Source organism: Seriola aureovittata, chromosome 10 (assembly GCF_021018895.1).
Source record: "Seriola aureovittata isolate HTS-2021-v1 ecotype China chromosome 10, ASM2101889v1, whole genome shotgun sequence".
Taxonomy (NCBI): Eukaryota; Metazoa; Chordata; class Actinopteri; order Carangiformes; family Carangidae; genus Seriola; species Seriola aureovittata.
The window spans coordinates 12922241-12943235 of NC_079373.1; the positions used below are offsets into that span (position 1 = coordinate 12922241).

The 20995-nt window shown below is 42.5% G+C and overlaps 1 protein-coding gene across 3 annotated transcripts in view; it reads left to right on the top strand.

Annotated features, from left to right (window-relative positions):
* The window catches only part of tln2b (talin 2b), a 79386-nt gene that overhangs the window by 28970 nt on the left and 29421 nt on the right, over positions 1 to 20995 (top strand). For all 3 annotated transcript variants that reach the window (XM_056386580.1, XM_056386581.1, XM_056386579.1), the window contains exons 2-20: positions 1147 to 1320; positions 1420 to 1517; positions 1712 to 1841; positions 2511 to 2666; positions 3194 to 3336; positions 9444 to 9571; positions 9878 to 9941; positions 10158 to 10262; positions 12585 to 12740; positions 13518 to 13619; positions 13735 to 13811; positions 15099 to 15282; positions 15797 to 15910; positions 16249 to 16357; positions 17026 to 17234; positions 17483 to 17581; positions 18254 to 18421; positions 18781 to 19075; positions 20536 to 20702. In XM_056386580.1, the coding sequence (XP_056242555.1) occupies positions 1185 to 1320; positions 1420 to 1517; positions 1712 to 1841; positions 2511 to 2666; positions 3194 to 3336; positions 9444 to 9571; positions 9878 to 9941; positions 10158 to 10262; positions 12585 to 12740; positions 13518 to 13619; positions 13735 to 13811; positions 15099 to 15282; positions 15797 to 15910; positions 16249 to 16357; positions 17026 to 17234; positions 17483 to 17581; positions 18254 to 18421; positions 18781 to 19075; positions 20536 to 20702 (2640 nt within the window). In that variant the 5' untranslated portion in view covers positions 1147 to 1184. The remainder of the gene's footprint in view (positions 1 to 1146; positions 1321 to 1419; positions 1518 to 1711; positions 1842 to 2510; positions 2667 to 3193; positions 3337 to 9443; positions 9572 to 9877; positions 9942 to 10157; positions 10263 to 12584; positions 12741 to 13517; positions 13620 to 13734; positions 13812 to 15098; positions 15283 to 15796; positions 15911 to 16248; positions 16358 to 17025; positions 17235 to 17482; positions 17582 to 18253; positions 18422 to 18780; positions 19076 to 20535; positions 20703 to 20995) is intronic.

The following is a 20995-nucleotide window of genomic DNA, read 5'->3' on the forward strand; positions in this document are numbered from 1 at the left end:
AGTGGCCAGTCACCAGAAAATTATTTGGCAACTATTTTATTTCAGTCCATTGTTTTCAGTTCAAGTAAAAATGCCAAAAGCGATTTGAACATGCCGACTTTGGCTTTGGAAATTTTTTCATAATATGCTGGTGTTTTATGGATCAAATGATTAATCGAATAATAGGAAAGATAATGAACAAATTAATCTGATAATGAAAACTATTCTTAGTTGCAGCCCTGGTGTATAGTTACATCAATATTTGTGAACTTGAATCTATGCTGATATACCCGTCTTCTCTGGGAGAGATGAGTTGGCTTTGGAGGCGTCACAGACTAATCTTTGTTCACAAAAAAAAGTAAGACTGAGATTTTAGATGTATAATGTAAATAAGAGGCAGAGAGCCTCCCTGGTGTAGATGGCCCTATTTATCACATCCATCCCTCTCCCTGTTCAAGCCAAGGTCAAGGAAGAGGAGAAACACACTGCAGTATCAGACTCTTTCCTTTTTTTTTTTTCTTTTTTTTTTTTTTTTTTGCGCATATGAGTCTCAGAATACCTGAATTGATTCACCCTAATTGCAGTATGTGATAAAACACCCACTGATTTGTCTCACGGTGAAGCCTGCTGCTGGTGGAGAGTGCAAGCCAGAGGAAGAGCGGATAATTATGCAGTGGTGGAACGTCATATTCTGTGTTTTGACTCGGCTCCTGTTATTCCTGCCGATTAGAGAGATTTGCGGTCTCTTTTTTATAATTTTTTTTTTTTCCTTTTTCCGCTGAAAGATTATGTCGCTTGTCTTGGTTCAACTAATTCTACACATACTGCAATCAGGCAGAGGCTGTCCATACACGTAACCCTTTAATATCAGAACAGCGGGGAAGAATGAGGAACTGGGGTGCGGCATAACACACATTCAATTTCACAGGTGAAAATGTCCCCAAGAAGGTAATTGTGATGATTTGCTCTGTGCCTTGCGGTGCTATTTTCTGCCTCTGAGACTTCCTCTTCACACTTTGGAGTATGATTGTTTTATGAGAGGACATTTTAATAATGGCTTGTTGACACCAGCCACAACACAGACAGTCTATTGGAGATATTAGCCAGCAGTATGACTTTACACATTCACTGAACCTCACGTACTGTTTGTGCTTCTGTGTTGTCCAGGTGTGTAGGTTGGTGAGGCCGTTATACTACCCACCAAGATGGTGGCCTTGTCACTAAAGATATGTGTACGTCAGTGCAATGTGGTGAAGACGATGCAGTTTGAGCCATCCACGCCAGTGTATGACGCCTGCAGAATCATCAGAGAGAGAGTACCGGAAGCCCAGACAGGACAAGGTTGGTGGATGACTCACAAATGGTGAATCTATAGTAATTTACATAATGGAAATCTATAGGAATCTACATTTGCATACTGTGTTTCCCTTGGTGTTTCAGCCTCAGATTATGGCCTCTTCCTGTCTGACGATGATCCCAGGAAAGGAATCTGGCTCGAGTCTGGAAGAACCCTGGATTACTACATGCTGCGAAATGGAGTAAGATTAAGTCATATAGTCTGGGGTGGAGAACTGTCAGTGTCACTTATCATCTCTTAAAGTGATTTACATTTTCTGGAGGCACCTGAGATATTCATGCCTCCCTGCTCGCAGGGAGCGACTGCAGTTTACTGTCGAGAACGATCAGCACGGTTGTAGATGTCACTGAGCTTCCCCCTTTCCTGTTTTCTCAGGACGTCTTGGAGTATAAGAAGAAACAAAGGCCGCAAAAGATCAAAATGCTGGATGGTGCCATTAAAACCATCATGGTGGATGACTCAAAAACAGTCGGGGAGCTGCTCGTCACCATATGCAGTAGAATAGGTAAGTGATAGTCTCCCAGCGCTGCTAGTACGAATCTTGTCAAGCCATCATCCGAGGCTTGAATTATTCATCCTCTATTTTATTTTTAGTCCACAGCATACCGCTTGACTTCACACTGAGTTGCATTATGTTACATCGATACATTCATATTTGAACAGCAGCGTTAGTTAACTACTTTGGAGCGTTCATGTACACTTGATAAAGCCCTGATCACGTTTTTTTTTTTTTTTTAAAGCATGATTGGCATCATTCATCAAGCTCAAACAAGCTTGTTTCTAATAAATGCTGAAGTGTTCTTTCTAAGGCTCAGACCGTGCCCTCGCTGCCTGTCACAGAGGGGTTCCCTAAGCTGTGTATTTCAATTATAATGGGCTGCCATCAAGCTCGACTGGATGAGGAGGAGAGGGATGTGTGTCTGGCAGATAGCTTTATTGGAAAATGTTTGTTTGGAGTAGGCCCTTTCTGCTTGGCGTCTTCTCCTCCACAGCTCCCATTTTAGTTTGCTGGCTCTGTACCAGCTTTCCTTCACTTCTGTTTCAAAGCAGAGAGAAAGAGATGAAAAGGGAGCGTAAGAGAATTGCTTTCTCTATCGTGGCAGCAGTTATCGCGCCAGCTTGAGGCATCTCCTCCTCCTCCTCCTTCTCCCTGGCTAACTTGTGCCCTTTTCAGGAATCACCAACTATGAGGAGTACTCCCTCATTCAAGAGGTGGCGGAGGACAAGAAGGAGGACGGGATGGGGACGCTGAAGAAAGACAGAACGCTGCAGCTACGAGACGAGAGGAAGATGGAAAAGCTCAAAGCCAAACTCCACACAGATGATGACTGTGAGTGCGAGCGTGCAAAAGCCTCCAGAAGTGTCATTCATATGCTGATGGTTTTAAGGCCGTTTCTTATTTTCACATGAATAAATCTGACTCGATGCCATCATCTGGACATGTGCTTTATCACTCAAGTCTAATTTATTGCATGGACAAATCAAAGTTTAATGAAATTACCACTGTTATCTTTTGCCCAGAGGACACCAATTAAATTTTGAAACATGCGAATATATAAATCACCCTCCTAACTTTGGCTGAAAACTGGCTTTCGTCTCAGCAGAAAATAAAGCAAATGACAGTGTTTGTGCCCAGTCAAGATTTTCACTTCTCCGTGATTAATGTGGTAAATTGTCTGTCTAAGCTGATCTGTCTTGCCCATGTGATGCGTTTGAACAGCATGGTTAATTTCACCATCAGTACCCTCCTCTAGTAACATCTTTGTTAAGTGAATGTGTATTCATTTCAGTGCATGTGGTAACAGAGAGAGTGTGTGTGTGTGTGTGTGTGTGTGTCTGTGTGTATTGATTGGGCAGTGAACTGGCTGGACCACAGCAGAACATTCAGAGAGCAAGGAGTGGAGGAAAGCGAGACTCTGCTGCTCAGGCGCAAGTTCTTCTATTCGGACCAGAATGTGGACTCACGGGACCCTGTCCAGCTAAACCTGCTCTATGTTCAGGTAAACTTGATGCACACACCTTTGGGCTGATAGTAGCAAAAATATAAAAAAAACAGTTGCGAGAGAGAGGGAAGTGAGGGCTACATTTTATTTTTTATTTTTTGCTGAACCGGTAAAAAAAAAAGCCCAAGCAGGCTAGCATATGAATCATACTGCAGTTTTTTGGGGTGTTTTTTAAATGTTTTTCAGAAGAGACAGGAGACATAACAGGAGTGTAATTAGACTCAATAACTATGTTTTACCGTGCATCTAACATTTGGCCAGGTCTGGACAGACTGAAATGTGGTTAGCTCACATGTGGTCCAGACAGGTTTGACTTGTTTCTTGGTTCTACTATACCGTGTCACAACAACATAAATCTTTACACGAGAAGGTAAAGCTTTAGTTCCAGATGTTAAAAGCTGCATTTTGTCCAGCTGATGAGTACAGCAGAACAATCTGAAAAGAAAACATTGACATATTGTCACCTTATGAAGTTGTTACACATCCAGCAGACGCGGCATGACATTAGCATACGTTTGGAGTTGTGTTTGTATTCACGGAGCTAAGCCCAATATTCACTCTCCTTTTAGCTCTGTTTTTGTCTCCTCAGAAAAGTATCAGGCTCTTTACAAATTTTTCCACCAGCTAGTTGCTAACTTTGTTTGTCTTCTGTTTGTTGCTGGTTCAGTTAGCATACAGCAGGTTTACAATGTTTTGGTTTTTTTTTTCACTGAGAGCATCTGCCTGCTGTGGCTTGAAACGAGGCTGATGAAAGCGGAGCAAGAATACCAAAACAGTAAATTTGCAGACAGTAAAACCAAAACAATGTGCTTAAAGAAGCTAAAACGCTCCATAGAGCGGAGTGGAACTGCAGAGTTGGTTCATAATTCTCTATGGATTTGTCATTACAAGAGACCCCTTTCACATTACTCACAGTCATTTGATCCATTGTTAACATGAAAATATTCATGAGTGCAGCTTTAAGTTCCTCTGTGATTCCCACCATCACTCCGCTCTTTTTACCATTATACAACTGTCCATTGTAAGCACGCTGTCATCTCCATACATACATGTAATGAGTGGAACTTTTGCTGTTTGTAACCTTGAACTGGCGTGATGTTTTCATGTGTCTATATCCGAGGAAAATCTGAGGATGGACACAGCTATAGTGCAGCGCAGACCATGCTATTCTTTGTGGTCTGGAAAGCTCAATAGGAATTTGCTTGAGGCTGACATCACTTCAAGTAGAGCACAATACACGGTTCACAGTCTCCCTTCCGACATCTGATTGAACAAATACACTACTCAGTGGGTTGGCAGTGGTTATTGCTTCTTATTTTTAACTTTGAAAAACATGGCTTCTGTTTTGGAAATGTTAGTTGAGGTAATAACCTATTCAATTGTTTAAACATGTTTCATTCTGTCACCTAAAAATAGAGTTTCCTCCTATATTTCTCTTCAATTCACATTGTTTACACCGAAGGAAATATTAAATTGAATGGCTACACCATTACCTCAGATGGAAATATTCTAGATGTTTTGTGCATCGTTTTAGAAGCATTTCCCCAAAATTCACCCTGACATATATGGTCTCCATGGAAACATTAGGATCCTGGCTGCAACTTCAAGTAAGGTTCTGTGGGTTTGAGCAGTGACTGACTGCACAGCATGACTGACCAGTTAGTGATTTGAGGAGGTTATGTCTGTAATATCACAGTTGTTCAGGAGGTGTAGGAGTTTAGGGTGGCAGTCAGTTACATCACAACCTAAACACTTCCTGTTGTCGGTGGATTTGTGCAATATACATGTGGTAAGACTCTGTTGGAGAGAGATGGTTTGGAGTTATGTCTGGATGAGGTGGTGTGTGTTGGTTTCCTTCTCTCTTGCTGTGTCTCTATCCGTCTCTGGCAGTTACTAGTTTTATAAACTGAGGGACCCTGCTGGGGGCGAAGGGGGGGGTGTCAGCTGAGTCCAGTACCACACTAGTTAGGGTTTGCTCACTGCACACATCACTGCATTCACATTAGCCCCTCCAAGAGAGGAGAGGAGAGCTCCCCACTGACACCTGGACTCAAACAGCAGGGTGTGGAGTACCCAAACACACACACACTCACACACACACACTCACACATGTACACGTACAGATGTACTCCGTGACATAAACGAAGAGCATTGGAAAGAGAGTATTTTTTTTGGAGACGAATTACACAGAGATTATTGAATATCCTCCCACACAAAAATACAGCTGTGAAAAACTGTGCTCAGAGATGTATACCATGTCTGAAATATGTAAAGTCGTTCGTGTTCGACTTTCTCCATCTTCTCAGTCCCTGCTGCCTCATGAACGCGTTCACAAAAGACATCCAGCCATCCACCCTCCTGCTGCTCTCCTCCCTTCTGTCTGTCTGTTCCTGTTTTTGCCTCTATTTTTCTTACCCTCCGTTTCCTTCCCTAGTCTCCACTCCCGCTCCATCTCCTACACATTCTGACATAATCGCACACATCCCCACCCTCTTACCCTGGTACACATTACGGCACAGTGCATATCATGCTCTCCTCTCAACACAGACTCATATTTCCTTTCACAATAACATCCCCGCCCCCTGCCCCCGCCTCTATTTGCCTCTCTGTTGCCTTTCCCTATCTATCTTTCCCTCATTCTCTCTCGCTCTCTCTCTCTCTCTCTCTCTCACACACACACATGCACGCACACAGTCGGATTGTTACACAGGCAGATCACAGAAGACTCTTCACATGGCAGTGGCTCTAATTTGTCACCCTGTTAAAAAGGCCAAACAGAGCCAGAAGAGAGATCTCCAGCAGAATGGAACACACCTCGGGCTTCTTCTCCACATTATTTTCCTTTTCTTTCTTACACCCCCCATTTTCCTCTTTAACGTCTGTCATCATTCACAATTCCTGTGCTTCTCAGAACCTCAGCAGTATAGAGTAATTGAATTCAGATTGTGCCAATGATGACATTACTGCTGGCATTTCTCTGACAGAGCATCCCTTCGAATCAGCGATGATCTCAAATGTTTATTAATCATTTGAAGCTTCCATGATTTCAAACCCGCACGCACGCAAACACGCACGCACGCACGCACAAACACACACACGCGCACAGAAACGTAATGGAAGCTCTGCCAGTAAGAGACTAATCTCCTTTACTACCCGACCACTCCCTTTCTGTCATGTATTTGTGCTAAGACCGGGATAAACCTCCGTAGCAATAGCATCACTCTGTGTGTCCCGCTCTTTTGCTTTTACTTTTGCTCACTTTTGTTGTTTCTGAAATAAAGGTCTTTGCACCATTAGACAGTGTTGTTTAAAAGCAGGATCAGATGGAGCATTTGTATTCGAAACAGTATCCTTGAAAAAGTGTATTAACTCGAAATTCACCGTAGAATCCTGTTTTTAGTGCTGCTTTGTCAACCAGGGGCCAGTTATCCTACAGAAGGTCATATCGTTTCATCCTGTTGTTCTGTAAGAGTTTGTGATAGCATCTTTGGAGCCTTTGAAGCGTTTTTTACTTTATTGGAAAATGGACATCACAGAGAAATATAGAAAGAAGGGTCAGGTTGGATTTGAACCAAAGCCAGCTGGTGTATCTTACTGTAGCTGACTGAGTCATCATCAAAATCTTTTCAAACATTTAGGATTAGTCCTCACACAAAACTGTGTCACGTAAGTCATGAAGCGTTTAGAAAATGCTTTATTCACTTATCTATTAGTAGCTGTCCCGATCAAACACTGCTCTGTGCATTGAGTTGCTTTAGTGTATCCCTACGTCAGCATTTATTTTTATGGCTGTATTATACTCTGTGTCTGCTCTGCTGGGCCGTGGTGGACTTGTTGACCTCAGTGTTGTAGCCCCAGGCTGTATGTGTCACAGCTTCTGATGTCTTGTGCTTCACTTCCACTCATGCAGCTCCATTAAAATGTCCCAGAACCAGTGCCTGTATCACTTGTCGTATCCGCAGTGAGAAAATCAGGGACTGGCCTCACAGTCTTGTAACGTGGTAACAAGACGGTGACCAAATAGAGACACGTGCCTGTGAATTTACTTCTGAATCTGAGGTTTGCCAATGAAATGACCCGATGAATGATCAATAGTAAACTTTATATACTGTATATTGTAAACAAAGCAATGAGTGTTTTGACATGGGAGCATTTTTCCATGTTTTAGCCTTGGTCTTGGATTTGATAGCGTCAGGTTCAGAGCTCATCCTGAATGCTCCTTATGAATCTCACCTTCACTAACCGATTAGCATCGGCTGTTTCATTCACAGCTGACCGCTAACTTCCAATCATGTTCAGGCAGGTGTACATCATGGCCGTTACCAAACCTGACACTTTCTCACTTTATTCTGCTGATACACACTTGACCACACTGTCTGTTGCAGCAGCTCCCCTCACCTTCCCAAGCCTCATCAAAGAGCAGAGCCTTTTCTGCCAAATCTAGCTTTATAACCATTAGCTAAAAGTGTAAATGGGTTATGGCATTTGCATGGAACACGGCGAAATGGGTCATTTACCTCATTGTATACATTATTCTAAAAGACTAGTATCTAGTTTGCTGATTTTCTGTGTGTGAGTCACTTCTGGATCGACTGAGTTATCTCTCTGGATGCTCCCTGCTGGATATTGACTCCCTCATGTTATCACCAGTAATGGATGATGCAAGCAACATCTATTCAAATGCATCCTACTTTTACTGACAAAGAACTGTGAACTCCAGCTGAGGATGCATCTGCAAAGCCTTGATAAGGTGTTTACATCCAACAGTATCTTGGTGTCTATCAGTTTACTCCAGCTGGCACATCTTAGTTTTTCTTTCAAACCGGAATAGTCTTGTCCAGGTTACTGAAACCATAGATAAAACCCTTACATATGCATAGCACATAACTAGGAAACCCACACTGGGGGTCTTGCAACCTAAATAATTTTACTAAATAACCAGGGGCCCACTAGTAAATTTCGTCATACTCTATAACCAAAATGCATCTACCAAACAATACCTATTTGAATATTTAAACATTTATATCTAGCTGTTCCATCATTCCTCAGCATCTTACTTCAGAATAATACAGAGTAGTAACAGTGTGTAGCGGAGTGAATGGCATGTGTGAGGGCTAATTTTAGAGTGTCTTCTTGTGTTCAGCAAGAGCTTATGTACTCCACTGTGAATTGCACTGGGGAAAGGACTTGATTGTGAGTGGAGGAGATTGTTGTCCTCATTACAGCAGTAAGCCGCTGCTTAGTTTTTCATTGATGTAATGGGACGTAAGAATGAGTCAAGTCCACGCTGTGCACTGATATGCTAATGCTAAAAGCACTGATGGCTCCTTTCTCACTGTCAGCAAGGCCTCTTGGCTTTTGGAGCCATTAATTTTGCAGCAGCACACTAGAACGAGGGAGTGCAAGTAGACAGAGAGAGAGAGAGAGAGAGTGGCGGAGCTGACTGCCCCTTGGAGAAAACAGCACACACTGACAACCATTTGAAAGATGTCAACAAAGGCTTCTCCCTTTCGATCTACCTAAATGGTGAAGATAATGTAGACAGCCTGGCTGAAAACGCATAGAAGCATAAGTGATATCTCAGCAGCATCAAACACACATAACACAAGCCCTTCTTTTTTTTTTGGTCAGTAAAAAAAAAAAACTTTCACTCATTGGATTTCTTAACAACATATAGAGGGCCATTCTGTGATGCAGATGAGATATTGTGATGGACTGATGCATTTCCCTGTAATGTGTTTTCCTCTTTAATAACAAGTAATGGGCTGTGATGACAAATCGTTGGAACTGTTACGTGTGAAAACAGGCAGAATGGCTTTTATTGTCGCAAAACAAATCTTATTTGGCTCCCCTGTGTGGCAGAGTCTCAGTTATGATGTTCCTGCTCTAGATATACACTTAATCATTCACTTAGAAGACATCTTCTCTGGAGCCACGGCACATTCAAAGCACACAATAAGAGCTCATTACGGAAGCTCTGCTGGGTGAATTTTGGATAAATCTCATGCCTTTGTAGTTGTATCCTTTTCCTGGATGTGTGCTTCTTCCTCTCACTTGCTCCCCTCTCCCCCTTCTCATTTCCCCCCTCCTCATGTCTCCTCCAGGCTAGGGATGATATATTGAATGGATCCCACCCTGTCTCCTTTGATAAAGCTTGCGAGTTCGCAGGAATCCAGGCTCAGATCCAGTTCGGACCCCACGTGGAGCACAAGCACAAGCCCGGATTCCTGGAGTAAGCTTTTCTCTTCAAAAAGATGCATTAACACCAACATTCACAATAAGTCTGCATGGCGCCTTGTGCTTTTACTATGTTCACAGCTGTACGTATGCAGTGGTTATCTCCTGCTTCAGTACAGGCTGTTTCTTCAGGGATTTCCTCTAGTGGAAAGCTCAGGGGGTGGCGTCAGCTGTTACAACTGTTTTCTGATATGTAGGCAGTAGGGCAGGAATGACCTCATATGTGGAGGTATGTTAATAGAAAAGGAAATGCCTGTAGCTCAAAAGAGTAACCATGTAAAAATGTTATTTATCTCCGTAGCCTGAAGGAGTTCCTACCTAAAGAGTACATCAAGCAGAGAGGGTCCGAGAAGAAAATATTCCAAGTATGTACATTACATTGCCTGAATGTTGCATTTAAGTAAATGTAGTGTTTTTGAAGCTGTGGACGGCGCCCTGGGGAATTGTGGAAATTTGTTCTCTGTTAAGGCACGAATTGGAAAAATACAAAACATGTAGATCACAGCATTTCAAGTATATTAACGCACATATGTAATGACCAGTCTGAGGACGTGGAGATGTAACCGCTGTCGTTTCACCAGGAACATAACAACTGCGGAGAGATGACGGAGATTGAGGCAAAAGTGAAGTATGTGAAGCTCGCCAGGTCCCTGCAGACGTACGGAGTGTCCTTCTTCCTGGTGAAAGTAAGAGCTGAACCCATGCTAATTTACACCAGTCAAATGGTGAATCAGTGAAAGAGAATGTGTTCACAGATTTACTGCATACATTAGATTCATAAGCACAGTGGACAATAAGCCCACATTCCCAACAAATGTGGTTTCTGCCCTTAAAGGATAATTACAACTTGGATCTTTTTTTTTTTTCTTTGGGCCATCATTTCTATTAGTTATTGTAGCACACAAACAAAGAAAACACAGAAGAGACACAAGCAGTCAGATGATAATACAGGTTGTAAACAAGCCCCAAGGTAAGCTGACCTTATTTGCAAGAGAAAGCTTAAGCTAAATGGTTGGTTTGTTTACAAGTGTGATCTTCTGACTGCTTGTGTCTTGCCACATTTAACTTCGCTGTAGTAATGTTGCCACATTTGTAGATCTCAACGGTTAAACGGTCAATGTTACCATAAATGATGTAAATGAAGGACAACACTATGAAAATAAAGCTCTAGTTGTAATAAATTTTCCTTTGATAATTACTGAGCGATATCAGTGTAAATGAAACATCTGGATGCGGAAAGCAGGCACGTAATGCTTCTGCGCCGATGACTGGCAGCTGTGAGAAAGCAGTCCTGATATACACTGCGCAGTCTAACAGGTATGAAAGCTTGTTGAAAACTCCAAAAAACCCCATTATCACAACAAATCAGAAGCTTCAGAGTGCAAGCTTGTGCACTCGCCGTTCAGCAGCACACTCAGTGCTGTGAAATACTTGTGACAATAGCAATTCTGTTCTGTTCTGGTTTGGCGAACACAAAAGTGGAATGGAAGTGCGGCACACGAATGGGATGAAGTCGCACCGGCAGGTATTATAAAAGCTCTCTGACAGCAGCCCAAGCGGGGAGGAAAAAGAGGAAGAGGGCTGTTGTCTGCTGGGGTTTTAATGGACGATAAATGGAATATTTGGCCCCACAGTTAAAGCAGACTGCAGGGTTCAGATTATCTTTGTGTGTGTGTGTGAGTGAGTGTGAGTGTGAGTGCACGCGTGCGTGGTCTGCCTCCGATGAGGAGATGTACTGATGGAGATTTCAAGACACTGCTAAATAATTCACTCCAGCTGCACTCCGCTCTCGATGCTAACAGAGGCAAAAGCACAGACCTGGCTTTGTTGAAGCAGATCTGAGAGTTTGTTGTAACCTTCCATTTCTCATCTGACAGTCTTTAATCGCTGCAGGTTCCCGCGTTGGCAAACTCTCTATAGCTGCAAACTTCACAGAATTGGAAATATTGTACATGGGAAGAAAATAAGCCTGTAAATATCCCTGTGTGTGACTGCTGTTCTATTGTGATTTGTTGCACAAGCTAATTTCCCCAAACAATAATCAAGGTTAACTATTTAAAATGATATAATACCTCAGCTACACCACTTCAGATTAGAAAATCATGCTTCCTGCTTGAACAGAGCCTAGATACTTATGACATTCAAGTAATATAACCCTACAACAATCGAAGTTTTTAATAAACCTTTGTGTGAAGATATCTCGAACAGTCGGATAATGTTATCTGTCCTTGTGTTTAAGAGCCCTGACCCTCAAAGCTGTTCTACTGGGGCGTTGTGTAGCGTAGTGGTTTAAGCAGGCGCCCCATGTGTAGAGGCTACAGTCCTCGCTGCAGTTGGCCCCGGTTCGAATCCCGCATCAGACGGCCCTTCGCTGCATGTCATTCCCCCTCTCCCTGTTTCCTGTCACTCTCCACTGTGCTGTCCATTAAAGGCATAAAAGCCCCAAAAAATATATACTTTAAAGCTGTTCTACTTACTGGCCTTTGTTCCATTCTAGGAGCTCTCCATTTTAACCCTGTGATTAAAAAAAAAAAAAAAACAACAACAAAAGCCTGGAAACATAAAACGTATATATTTTTGAACTCCCCGGTCTCTACAGTCTGTTAATTTCTGTGTCGTCTTCTGCAATCCCGGAGGGGAGCCAAGTGTAGGCTCGGTCTCTAAAGTGAGCTGTAATAGATTTTCAGTGGGCAGAGAGTGGAGGGCGCTGGAGCTGGTCAGGCAGAGAGCGCTGGTGGAAGCACCAGGCTGGTGTGCTGACAGTGACTAAAGCCTGTGGAGACCCTGCTCAATAAAGCAGCAGTTAAACAAGGCTGAACTCTGCTGGGTCACTTCACAGCTGCCCTTCTCCCTCCTCCATTTGGGGCTTCAAGCCACAGACACAGCATGCGTATCGCAAAAGCACAAGCAGAATGGCACAACGATTTTGCATTCGCACCTTGAATGAATCATCTGTGTGGGTGTTTAGCGCCGGCATATATGTTGCCTGATGTTGTCCTGTCTGACAGGAAAAGATGAAGGGTAAAAATAAGCTGGTGCCGCGGCTGCTGGGGATAACCAAAGAGTCGGTGATGCGAGTGGATGAGAAGACGAAGGATGTGGTGCAGGAGTGGCCTCTGACAACAGTCAAGAGATGGGCTGCCTCCCCCAAGAGCTTCACCCTGGTACTGTTTGACTGTTTGCCTCAAGTCCTCAGCACTACTTAGATAGTCAGATGTTATACCCTCCTAATCCTATGCACATATTCAGTTATTCTGTGCGCAGTGTGATTTACACAGCTCTGCATCACATATTCAATCTTTCTCCCACTTTTCATTTTCCAATACAAACAGCATCCGAAAAATTGTTGAGACCTCAGACTCCATTATTGAATGTTTTCAGCATGCTAGCCAGCTATTTCATCTGAGTTAACAATAGATGCCCGGGGAAGAACGTGCAGAATTTGGATGTATTATTTATCTGAAAGCTTTTTCAATTTTCTTTACCAGCTGTTGGCAGTAGCACTGTCTGTTTTCTGCTCGTATTGGAGGGGAGTACTCCATTTAAAGATTAATAGATTATGCAAATTTCAAAAAATACTCTAAGGTATATTTGCCAACATTGATTTAAACAAAAAAATATTCACCCTTGTGTTTCTGCTTTGAAGTGAGCAGTTTCGATATGCACTGCATCTCATTTTTAATCAGCTCTTTGGAGGAATAGGGCCATAGAAGCCAGTCAGCTCTTCTTTTTGTTAGGGCTAGAAATGATGAAGGTGCTGCCAAGTTTATTCAGAACCTCAGTGCCAGTGAGCCATTTTTTTATTTTATTTTTTTTACGTGTAAGCAGACTGTGAGGGTCTCATCAGGTATAGAATATCTTATGAGTGCTAGATAGTTAGATGTTAGAATACTGCGACTTGATTTTCCCTGAATCTTTGCTGTCTTCATTGCATTACAAAGGATTTTGGAGAGTACCAGGAGAGTTATTACTCTGTCCAGACCACAGAGGGAGAGCAGATATCCCAACTTATTGCTGGATACATTGACATCATACTTAAAAAGGCAAGTAACTGAAAAAAGAAACTAAAGCTCTTTGAATTCGTACAACACACATGCAACTCTCCATACTCGTAGCCTGCATTTTTCAATGTGATGTCTGTGTCTCTCCTCTCTACAGAAGCAGAGTAAAGATCGTTTTGGCCTTGAGGGAGATGAGGAATCCACCATGCTGGAAGAATCTGTTTCCCCCAAGAAGTGAGTAGTGCTCGTGTATCAACGACTGTATTGTCTGTGCAGAATGCTGACCATTCCTATTCAGTGTGCACAGTCCAGTTATTCCTTGTGAATTTAAACCTTGCTGTTTAATTGTGCATGTAATTACATTTCTCCCAGTGTAGTGCCCCCAAGAGAGGTAATGTTAGAATAAAATACAAAAAAAAGCACTTTGAATTTTAAAGTACCACCGTTCTCGATATTCCAAAAGACAATCTGTTAAAACGCTTCCATGTACAATTTTTTTTTGTTTTTAAAAATGCAAACACAAAACCTGCCTAAGGGTAAAGCCACTAAATTATCTTATTTCACAAGAGAACGCTGCATCTTAGGAAGGTTAAGATATCATCTCATTGGAAGCTCTTTTTAATTCATTAATTTTTATCTCCCAGTTGTTTGCCGTCTCTCGCGATTTTTCCCATCTAGCTTCGTGGTTGATGCTGATGGAAATCAAGGTAATGCTTATGGACCACGGCTCTATCACACAGAGCTTGGAAATTTGTTGTCACTGGAAATCCACATGGCTCTTAGTGAAACCACTATCTGGCAGAATGGGGCATCATATTCCTGCTGCTCACAGGCCAATTGACTCATGTCGTGGTTCTCAGCACAAAAACATAATTGCTGCCTCTCAAAACAAGCCATAATTAACCAGCGGAGTCAGGAGCATCTGTTGAGCTGGGAAGGAAAACAGACATTTTTCTGTACAATATTTTTTCTGACAATGCCTACTCACCTTGGGAACAGTTGCTAACAAGCATGGTAATTACTTTAATTACAATTTTTGTAATTTTCATCATCCAACAGTTACATTATTATGTGGATTAATGATCAGAATTTAAATATCCACTAAGTCATAAAAAAAATTGTAGAACACCTCCGTAAGCCAGTTTGCAAAGCACACGACACTGTCTAGACATAGAGATAACTATCCTAAAATAGGATCATTTATAATTGATCTGATGAGTTTTCATAAGGATGGAAGATTAGATGAAAAGCACCATGTATATCATTACAAAGTCTGCAGCCCTGAATGAAATTGGTAATTTAGTTTTTCATTTTGTTTGACATTATATTACTGGTCTTTCCATTACACATAAAGCTTTAATTTAGATCCTTAGTTTTCACATAACCAGACGGTTTGAATGCATCTGTGTGCATCCTGCGCATGTGTGTTGAATGTACATTACATACACAACTTCATGATTAAAGTGCATTTAATTAAGAAACTCATTGTACACCTCCTATCTTTTTTTCCTCTTGTGTTAGGTCCACAATTTTGCAGCAGCAGTTCAATCGGGTGGGTCGTGTGGAGCACGGCTCAGTAGCACTTCCTGGTATAATTCGGTCAGGATCCTTCGGCGGCCCCGACACCTTTAATATGGGGGTTATGCCCTCTGCCCAGCAGCAAATCACCACAGGGCAGATGCACAGAGGACACATGCCCCCTCTGGTGAGAAAGAGCACTTGCAAATTGCAAGCGAACATGATGTCCCACACAAATGCAACTAAAGCAAATACACAGATATACCCTCTGTGCCGCCATGTTTTGATATAAATGTGTCTAGCATCCAACCACGGGCCACTCTGTGCAATTTAATATAGTGAACAGAGGGGATGAGAAAATGATCAGTGCTCTCGTTTTTAAAATGTCAGAGCACAGTGTTGAGGTCATCCTCACATTTTTTATGTGAATCTGATCTGTGGTGTTTGAAATATTGGCTGTGGTCCCCGCTGTCAACACTGAACCACAATAACAATATGAATATGGCTGTGAGTGAGATAGAGAATGAAACGTGATTTATGCTCACACTAAAAGCCCATCTGTCTCCTGTGGTTTATAAACATTAGATTGCAAGACTGAGAGGTTCACAATTTTGCACCCGCATACAATGCATGTTGTGTATTTAGATTGCTTTTGTTTGGTCATTTGCACACTGTGTGCCTCCGTTGTTTGTTTTTGTCAGAGTCTGGCGCAGCAGGCCCTGATGGGGACCATCAACAGCAGTATGCAGGCTGTGCAGCAGGCCCAAGCTGACCTGGGACATGTTGATAATCTTCCTCCACTGGGCCATGACTTGGTGAGTCTCCTCACTACAGCGTAGATGCAGCATGGATAGATGGAGTACCCTTCTACATCCAAACATTTATAGCAACTCCTCGAGTTCCACTTTTCTAGCCATCATGGATGCAAACAGATCTTAGAAATCATCACATCAAAGTCCATCATATTTCTCCAATACAATTAAGCTGTAGAGCTGACTGTAACTGTGGAGGCTGTATTAAATGCTTGAGTGTTTCCAAATATGTAGGTGTTACAGCCAGAGTCTTTTAATCCTTCACAAGAAAGTTTATATGAGCTGAACGTCTCCCACTATGATGAAAGCCTATAGCTCTCCTTTTCCTCCTCCACCAAAAGGCGTCCAGGGTTTGGGTTCAGAACAAAGTGGATGAATCCAAACACGAAATCCACTCTCAGGTTGATGCTATCACCGCTGGAACAGCATCTGTGGTCAATCTCACAGCAGGTGAGTACCCAAGAGAAAAATAAACAGCTCAAGGATGGAGCGAGGTATCATTTTCAGTTTTCATTTATTTTTTACGCCACAATTGTGGTTTATGAAAACTGTGTTGGACGAAGCTCTAAAGGAAATGGCCGTGTTTTCAAAAATATTGTTTATCTTTACATTATTGTATCGTAAGGTGTGAATCAAGTGTTTTCCAAGTCAGAATTAAACATGATGATCTTTTGATCTAAACAAGAGAGCATTACCCATTTTTCCATCTAAATATTTCTAATGATAAATAAATCATGAACTTTTTGTCCTGAAGCTCAACTCACTGGCAGTGTCTCACTCTGCTTCCCATGTTGCTTGGCACAACGCCAGGCAAGTTCCTGCCAGCCTTTTGCAGGATTTTGATCTCACCTCACCATCTGTTTGGTTGCACTTACACTCCCTCCACTATCTAATACAAAGTTTTTCTTTTTCACGGCCACTTGCTCCATCAACACGCTCATCTCCGTGGAACCATTTCAGATAGGCTCTAATTATGACACTGACACTGATGTGTGTGTTACAGCATGTGACGCGCAGGCTGCCCCCGTGCATTAGTTAAATCAACGTGGCGGCAGCACAGCAAATTATGATGCACAGTAGAGTTGTAATCTGTAATGATGGCCATCCATTCTCCGCAGGTGAGCCCACAGAAACCGACTACACAGCAGTGGGCTGTGCCATCACCACCATCTCCTCCAATCTCACGGAGATGTCCAAGGGTGTCAAGCTGCTCGCTGCGTTACTGGACGATGAGGTGGGCAGTGGACACAAGCTCATGGGTGCCGCCAGAATGCTGGCAGGAGCTGTATCGGATCTGCTCAGATCTGTTGAGCCTGCAGCCGCTGAGGTGAGACGCCCACTGATTATTGTACTGACTTGGACTTCATCCTGCGCTGTAATCCCGGTAGCCATAAAGCCACGTACAGTGTTGAACTGCATGTTTTCCTTGTTATCAATGTCCCAGTGAAGATGTATTACAGAAGGGCTTTCTGGGATGATTTTTGATCCAGAAGTCTGTTTTAGATAATTCTGGGAGGCCTGTGTGAGAACAGGCCAGGCCAGTGTAATGAATGTGGTGATGTAATCTTCATACAGCCCAGACAGACGGTGCTGACTGCGGCAGGAAGCATTGGACAGGCCAGCGGGGACCTGCTCCGTCACATGGGGGAGGGCGAGACCGATGAGAAGTTCCAGGTTGGACGCCACCCACTCACTGTTCCTATGACACTGCCGGCCAAACAGGAAGACACACACACATTCTCAGGCCCGCTTTAAAAATGTCAATACACACTTATGTAATCACCTCGCGCTTTATTATTAGAGTCTTACTTTGTGTGGATTTTATCACAAAGTGTCAGAAGGTGAGCTTTTATTAGTAGAATAATAATATAGTTTCTCAGACATCCATTAACACAAGCTTATCTGTAGCCTTTGCTATCAGTCTCAGCTATTATTTTATATATAAATTCATGTACCTACTACATACACATCTTTTATTGCCTAGATGTCTTCTCACAGCCTTTAGTGTTAATCCCTGGAGAAGAGGGCTCATATAACATCCACATTCTTGGTCTCATGGACCTTGAGACACTACTACTACACGAAGATCATTGTTGTCTGGAATCAATTACCTTTACTTAATAGTGCAGATATAATTCATTATTCACATCCTAAAATTCATAATCACAATATACCCCTTGCATAAGGTACTTAAACTGTTATTTTACTGTTCCCTGTTTGTTAGTTGTCCAGTATCCACACTATATCAACTGAACAAAATGAGTTTACCACATTTACTTTCCTTGGTTCCCTCCTGGTCACATGTGCGCAGCTGTGCAGTGAAGGACGTTGATTAATATGTTGCAGGACACCCTGATGAATCTGGCCAAAGCAGTGGCCAATGCAGCTGCTATGTTAGTCCTGAAGGCCAAGAACGTGGCCCAGGTGGCCGAGGACACCATATTGCAGAACCGGGTGATCGCAGCTGCCACTCAGTGTGCCCTGTCCACCTCACAGCTGGTAGCCTGCACCAAGGTACTGATCTAAAACTTGCTCATCTCCACAGTCAAGTAGGTAAAGGACATACCAACAGGCAGGAACCTCCTCCTGTTAGAATTGATCACGCTGGTCGCTGTAACTTTGTTAGAGTTTACTTTGGAAATAAGCAATATTGAACCTTTTTAAAATTCCAAAACTTTTTTGTTTCATATCTTAAATGAAGTAAGTGATTCAGAAACTAATGAACAACCGTTCCATGTTTCATTTTGAAAGACTCAATTGTTATTCTTGGTTAGATTAAAGAATTACCATAGATATAGGCTGTATAATATCAGTGTAGTCCTCATTTCTTGAAATTCGTCTTGAGCCTCTGCCAACGACTGTGTGTGGTGCAGGTGGTGAGCCCAACCATCAGCTCCCCAGTGTGTCAGGAGCAGCTTGTCGAGGCCGGGAAGCTGGTGGACCGTTCGGTGGAAACCTGCGTCAAAGCTTGCCGCTCGGCCAGCGACGACGGCGAGCTGCTGAAGCAAGTCGGGGCAGCAGCTGGTGTGGTGAGCCAGGCCCTCAGCGACCTGCTGCAGCATGTCCGCCACTACGCCAGCTGTGGAGAGCCCATCGGACGCTATGACCAGGCCACGGACACGATCATGAACGTGACAGAGAACATTTTCACTTCCATGGGTGATGCTGGTGAGTACAAAAAGGAATACTTTTGTGAGTGAAGTCCAGTTCAAAATGCTTAGGATTAAAGTTGTTTGGTGTCTCCTGAGTTTATCCAGACCTGTTTACTCAAAATCAGGTGGTCTATAATTAATACCTGTCTTGACTGCATCAGAAGGCAGCAATCTTAAAAATCCTGCTGAAACATTTTCAAAGCTCTGTTTCTTTCTTATGGTTCAAGCCATGAGGCTGAAGAATTTCCAAACCCAGCCAATTCTCAAGGGGTTGTAGGAAACATGTCATCCAAAACCACTACAGAGCTCTCAATCTGGTCCCAATCAACATCAGGGAGGCTTTGAAACTTAAAAGGAAACACATGACCTGGGCATTTTTGGAAGGACAAACTTTTTTCTTCAATAAATCAAACAGAAAAAAAAAGACTTCATAGACTTCTCTGGGTGAGTTATTTCAAGCTGTAGGTGGGTGTTTGGGAAACACAGGCTTTTTATAGCAGGTGTGTGGGGAGATGGTACATATATTCTGAAGACTTTCATTTGTGCAAGAGAGTATGTCTCACTAGAAACCTTCAGCTTGAAGAGTACATGAAGGTGAAAACAACGATGCGACTCCCAAGACTAAAACACAGAAATTTCCTACTGATGCACCATTGGTGGGCACTACGATCATAGTGTCAGCTGTTATTTCTACTGGAATAATAATCGCTTGTATTGGGCCATTGTGCACAATGTTGCAAACTAGCAAAGACTATTTTAACTCAGTACTGGATGTGCATGATTTTCGATTCAATTAAATGATGTGTCTTGATTTTTTTTTTTTTTTTTTTTGCATTTTAATTAAATGGATTAGACAAATAGAGATTCCCATTGGTTATTTTATCTCCGGCCTCCTCCCATAAACCAAAGACATGCAGGTTAATTGGTGACTTGGTGCCCTGTGATAGAATGGTGACCTGTCCAGGGTGTACCCCACCCTCACCCATTGTTATAAGGATAAGCGGTATAGATAATGAATGAATGAATGAAATGAAAAGCTATCTGATAAAGGATTTTATTAATTTCACACACACCTTTGATGCCCATACATCAGTAGAAATGAGGCGCTACTGGCAGTTGAAATGTAAGAATGTGTTTAGGGTGCAGACACACTAATCCATCACTGACCTGACACTAATTTGACAGCGTGTGTGTCACTTTGTTTAAGGATTATTATTTCACAAAAAACGCTTCTGCGATTCTGATGTTTAAACGGATGGCGACAACTTTCAAAGTTCTGCCTGTCAAAAGGGATACAAATCTACAACAATCTGCGCAACAGACAGACAGTCCTCACTGAAGAACAAAAACAAATCAGCCACGCCAAATCAGATTTTTAGCACACTGTGCTGCAGTCTTAGTTGGTAATCGTGATGTTTGTGTGTGTACTTTCTGTTTTCATCTGTTTACTTGCTGTATATTTGTGTGTGTGAACAGGTGAGATGGTGCGTCAGGCCAGGGTGTTGGCCCAAGCCACCTCTGACCTGGTCACTGCCATGAGATCTGATGCGGAGGCGGAAGTGGATGTTGACAACTCCAAGAAACTTCTGGCTGCAGCCAAACTCCTGGCTGATGCCACAGCTCGGATGGTGGAGGCTGCGAAGGTAAGAGTGTAACAGGTTTACTCTCTCAATGTAATGCAGTAAATATGACTGATTATTTGCTAATGTCATTATTACATTGCTTTGTTGTAGTTTACTTAGGTCTTGATTCCAAATTCATATAAAAGAACAATTTCTCATTAATTTAACCGCATTGCAAATAATTCGTTTGACCCACAACTCTTGATATTGGACGATTTTATTCAGTTTTTCTATCAGCACTGCTTTGTTGCATGTCTAATGCTGCTTTGAACGCAGTGTTGAAAGATGAACCGAACTGAATTGCTTTCATTTGA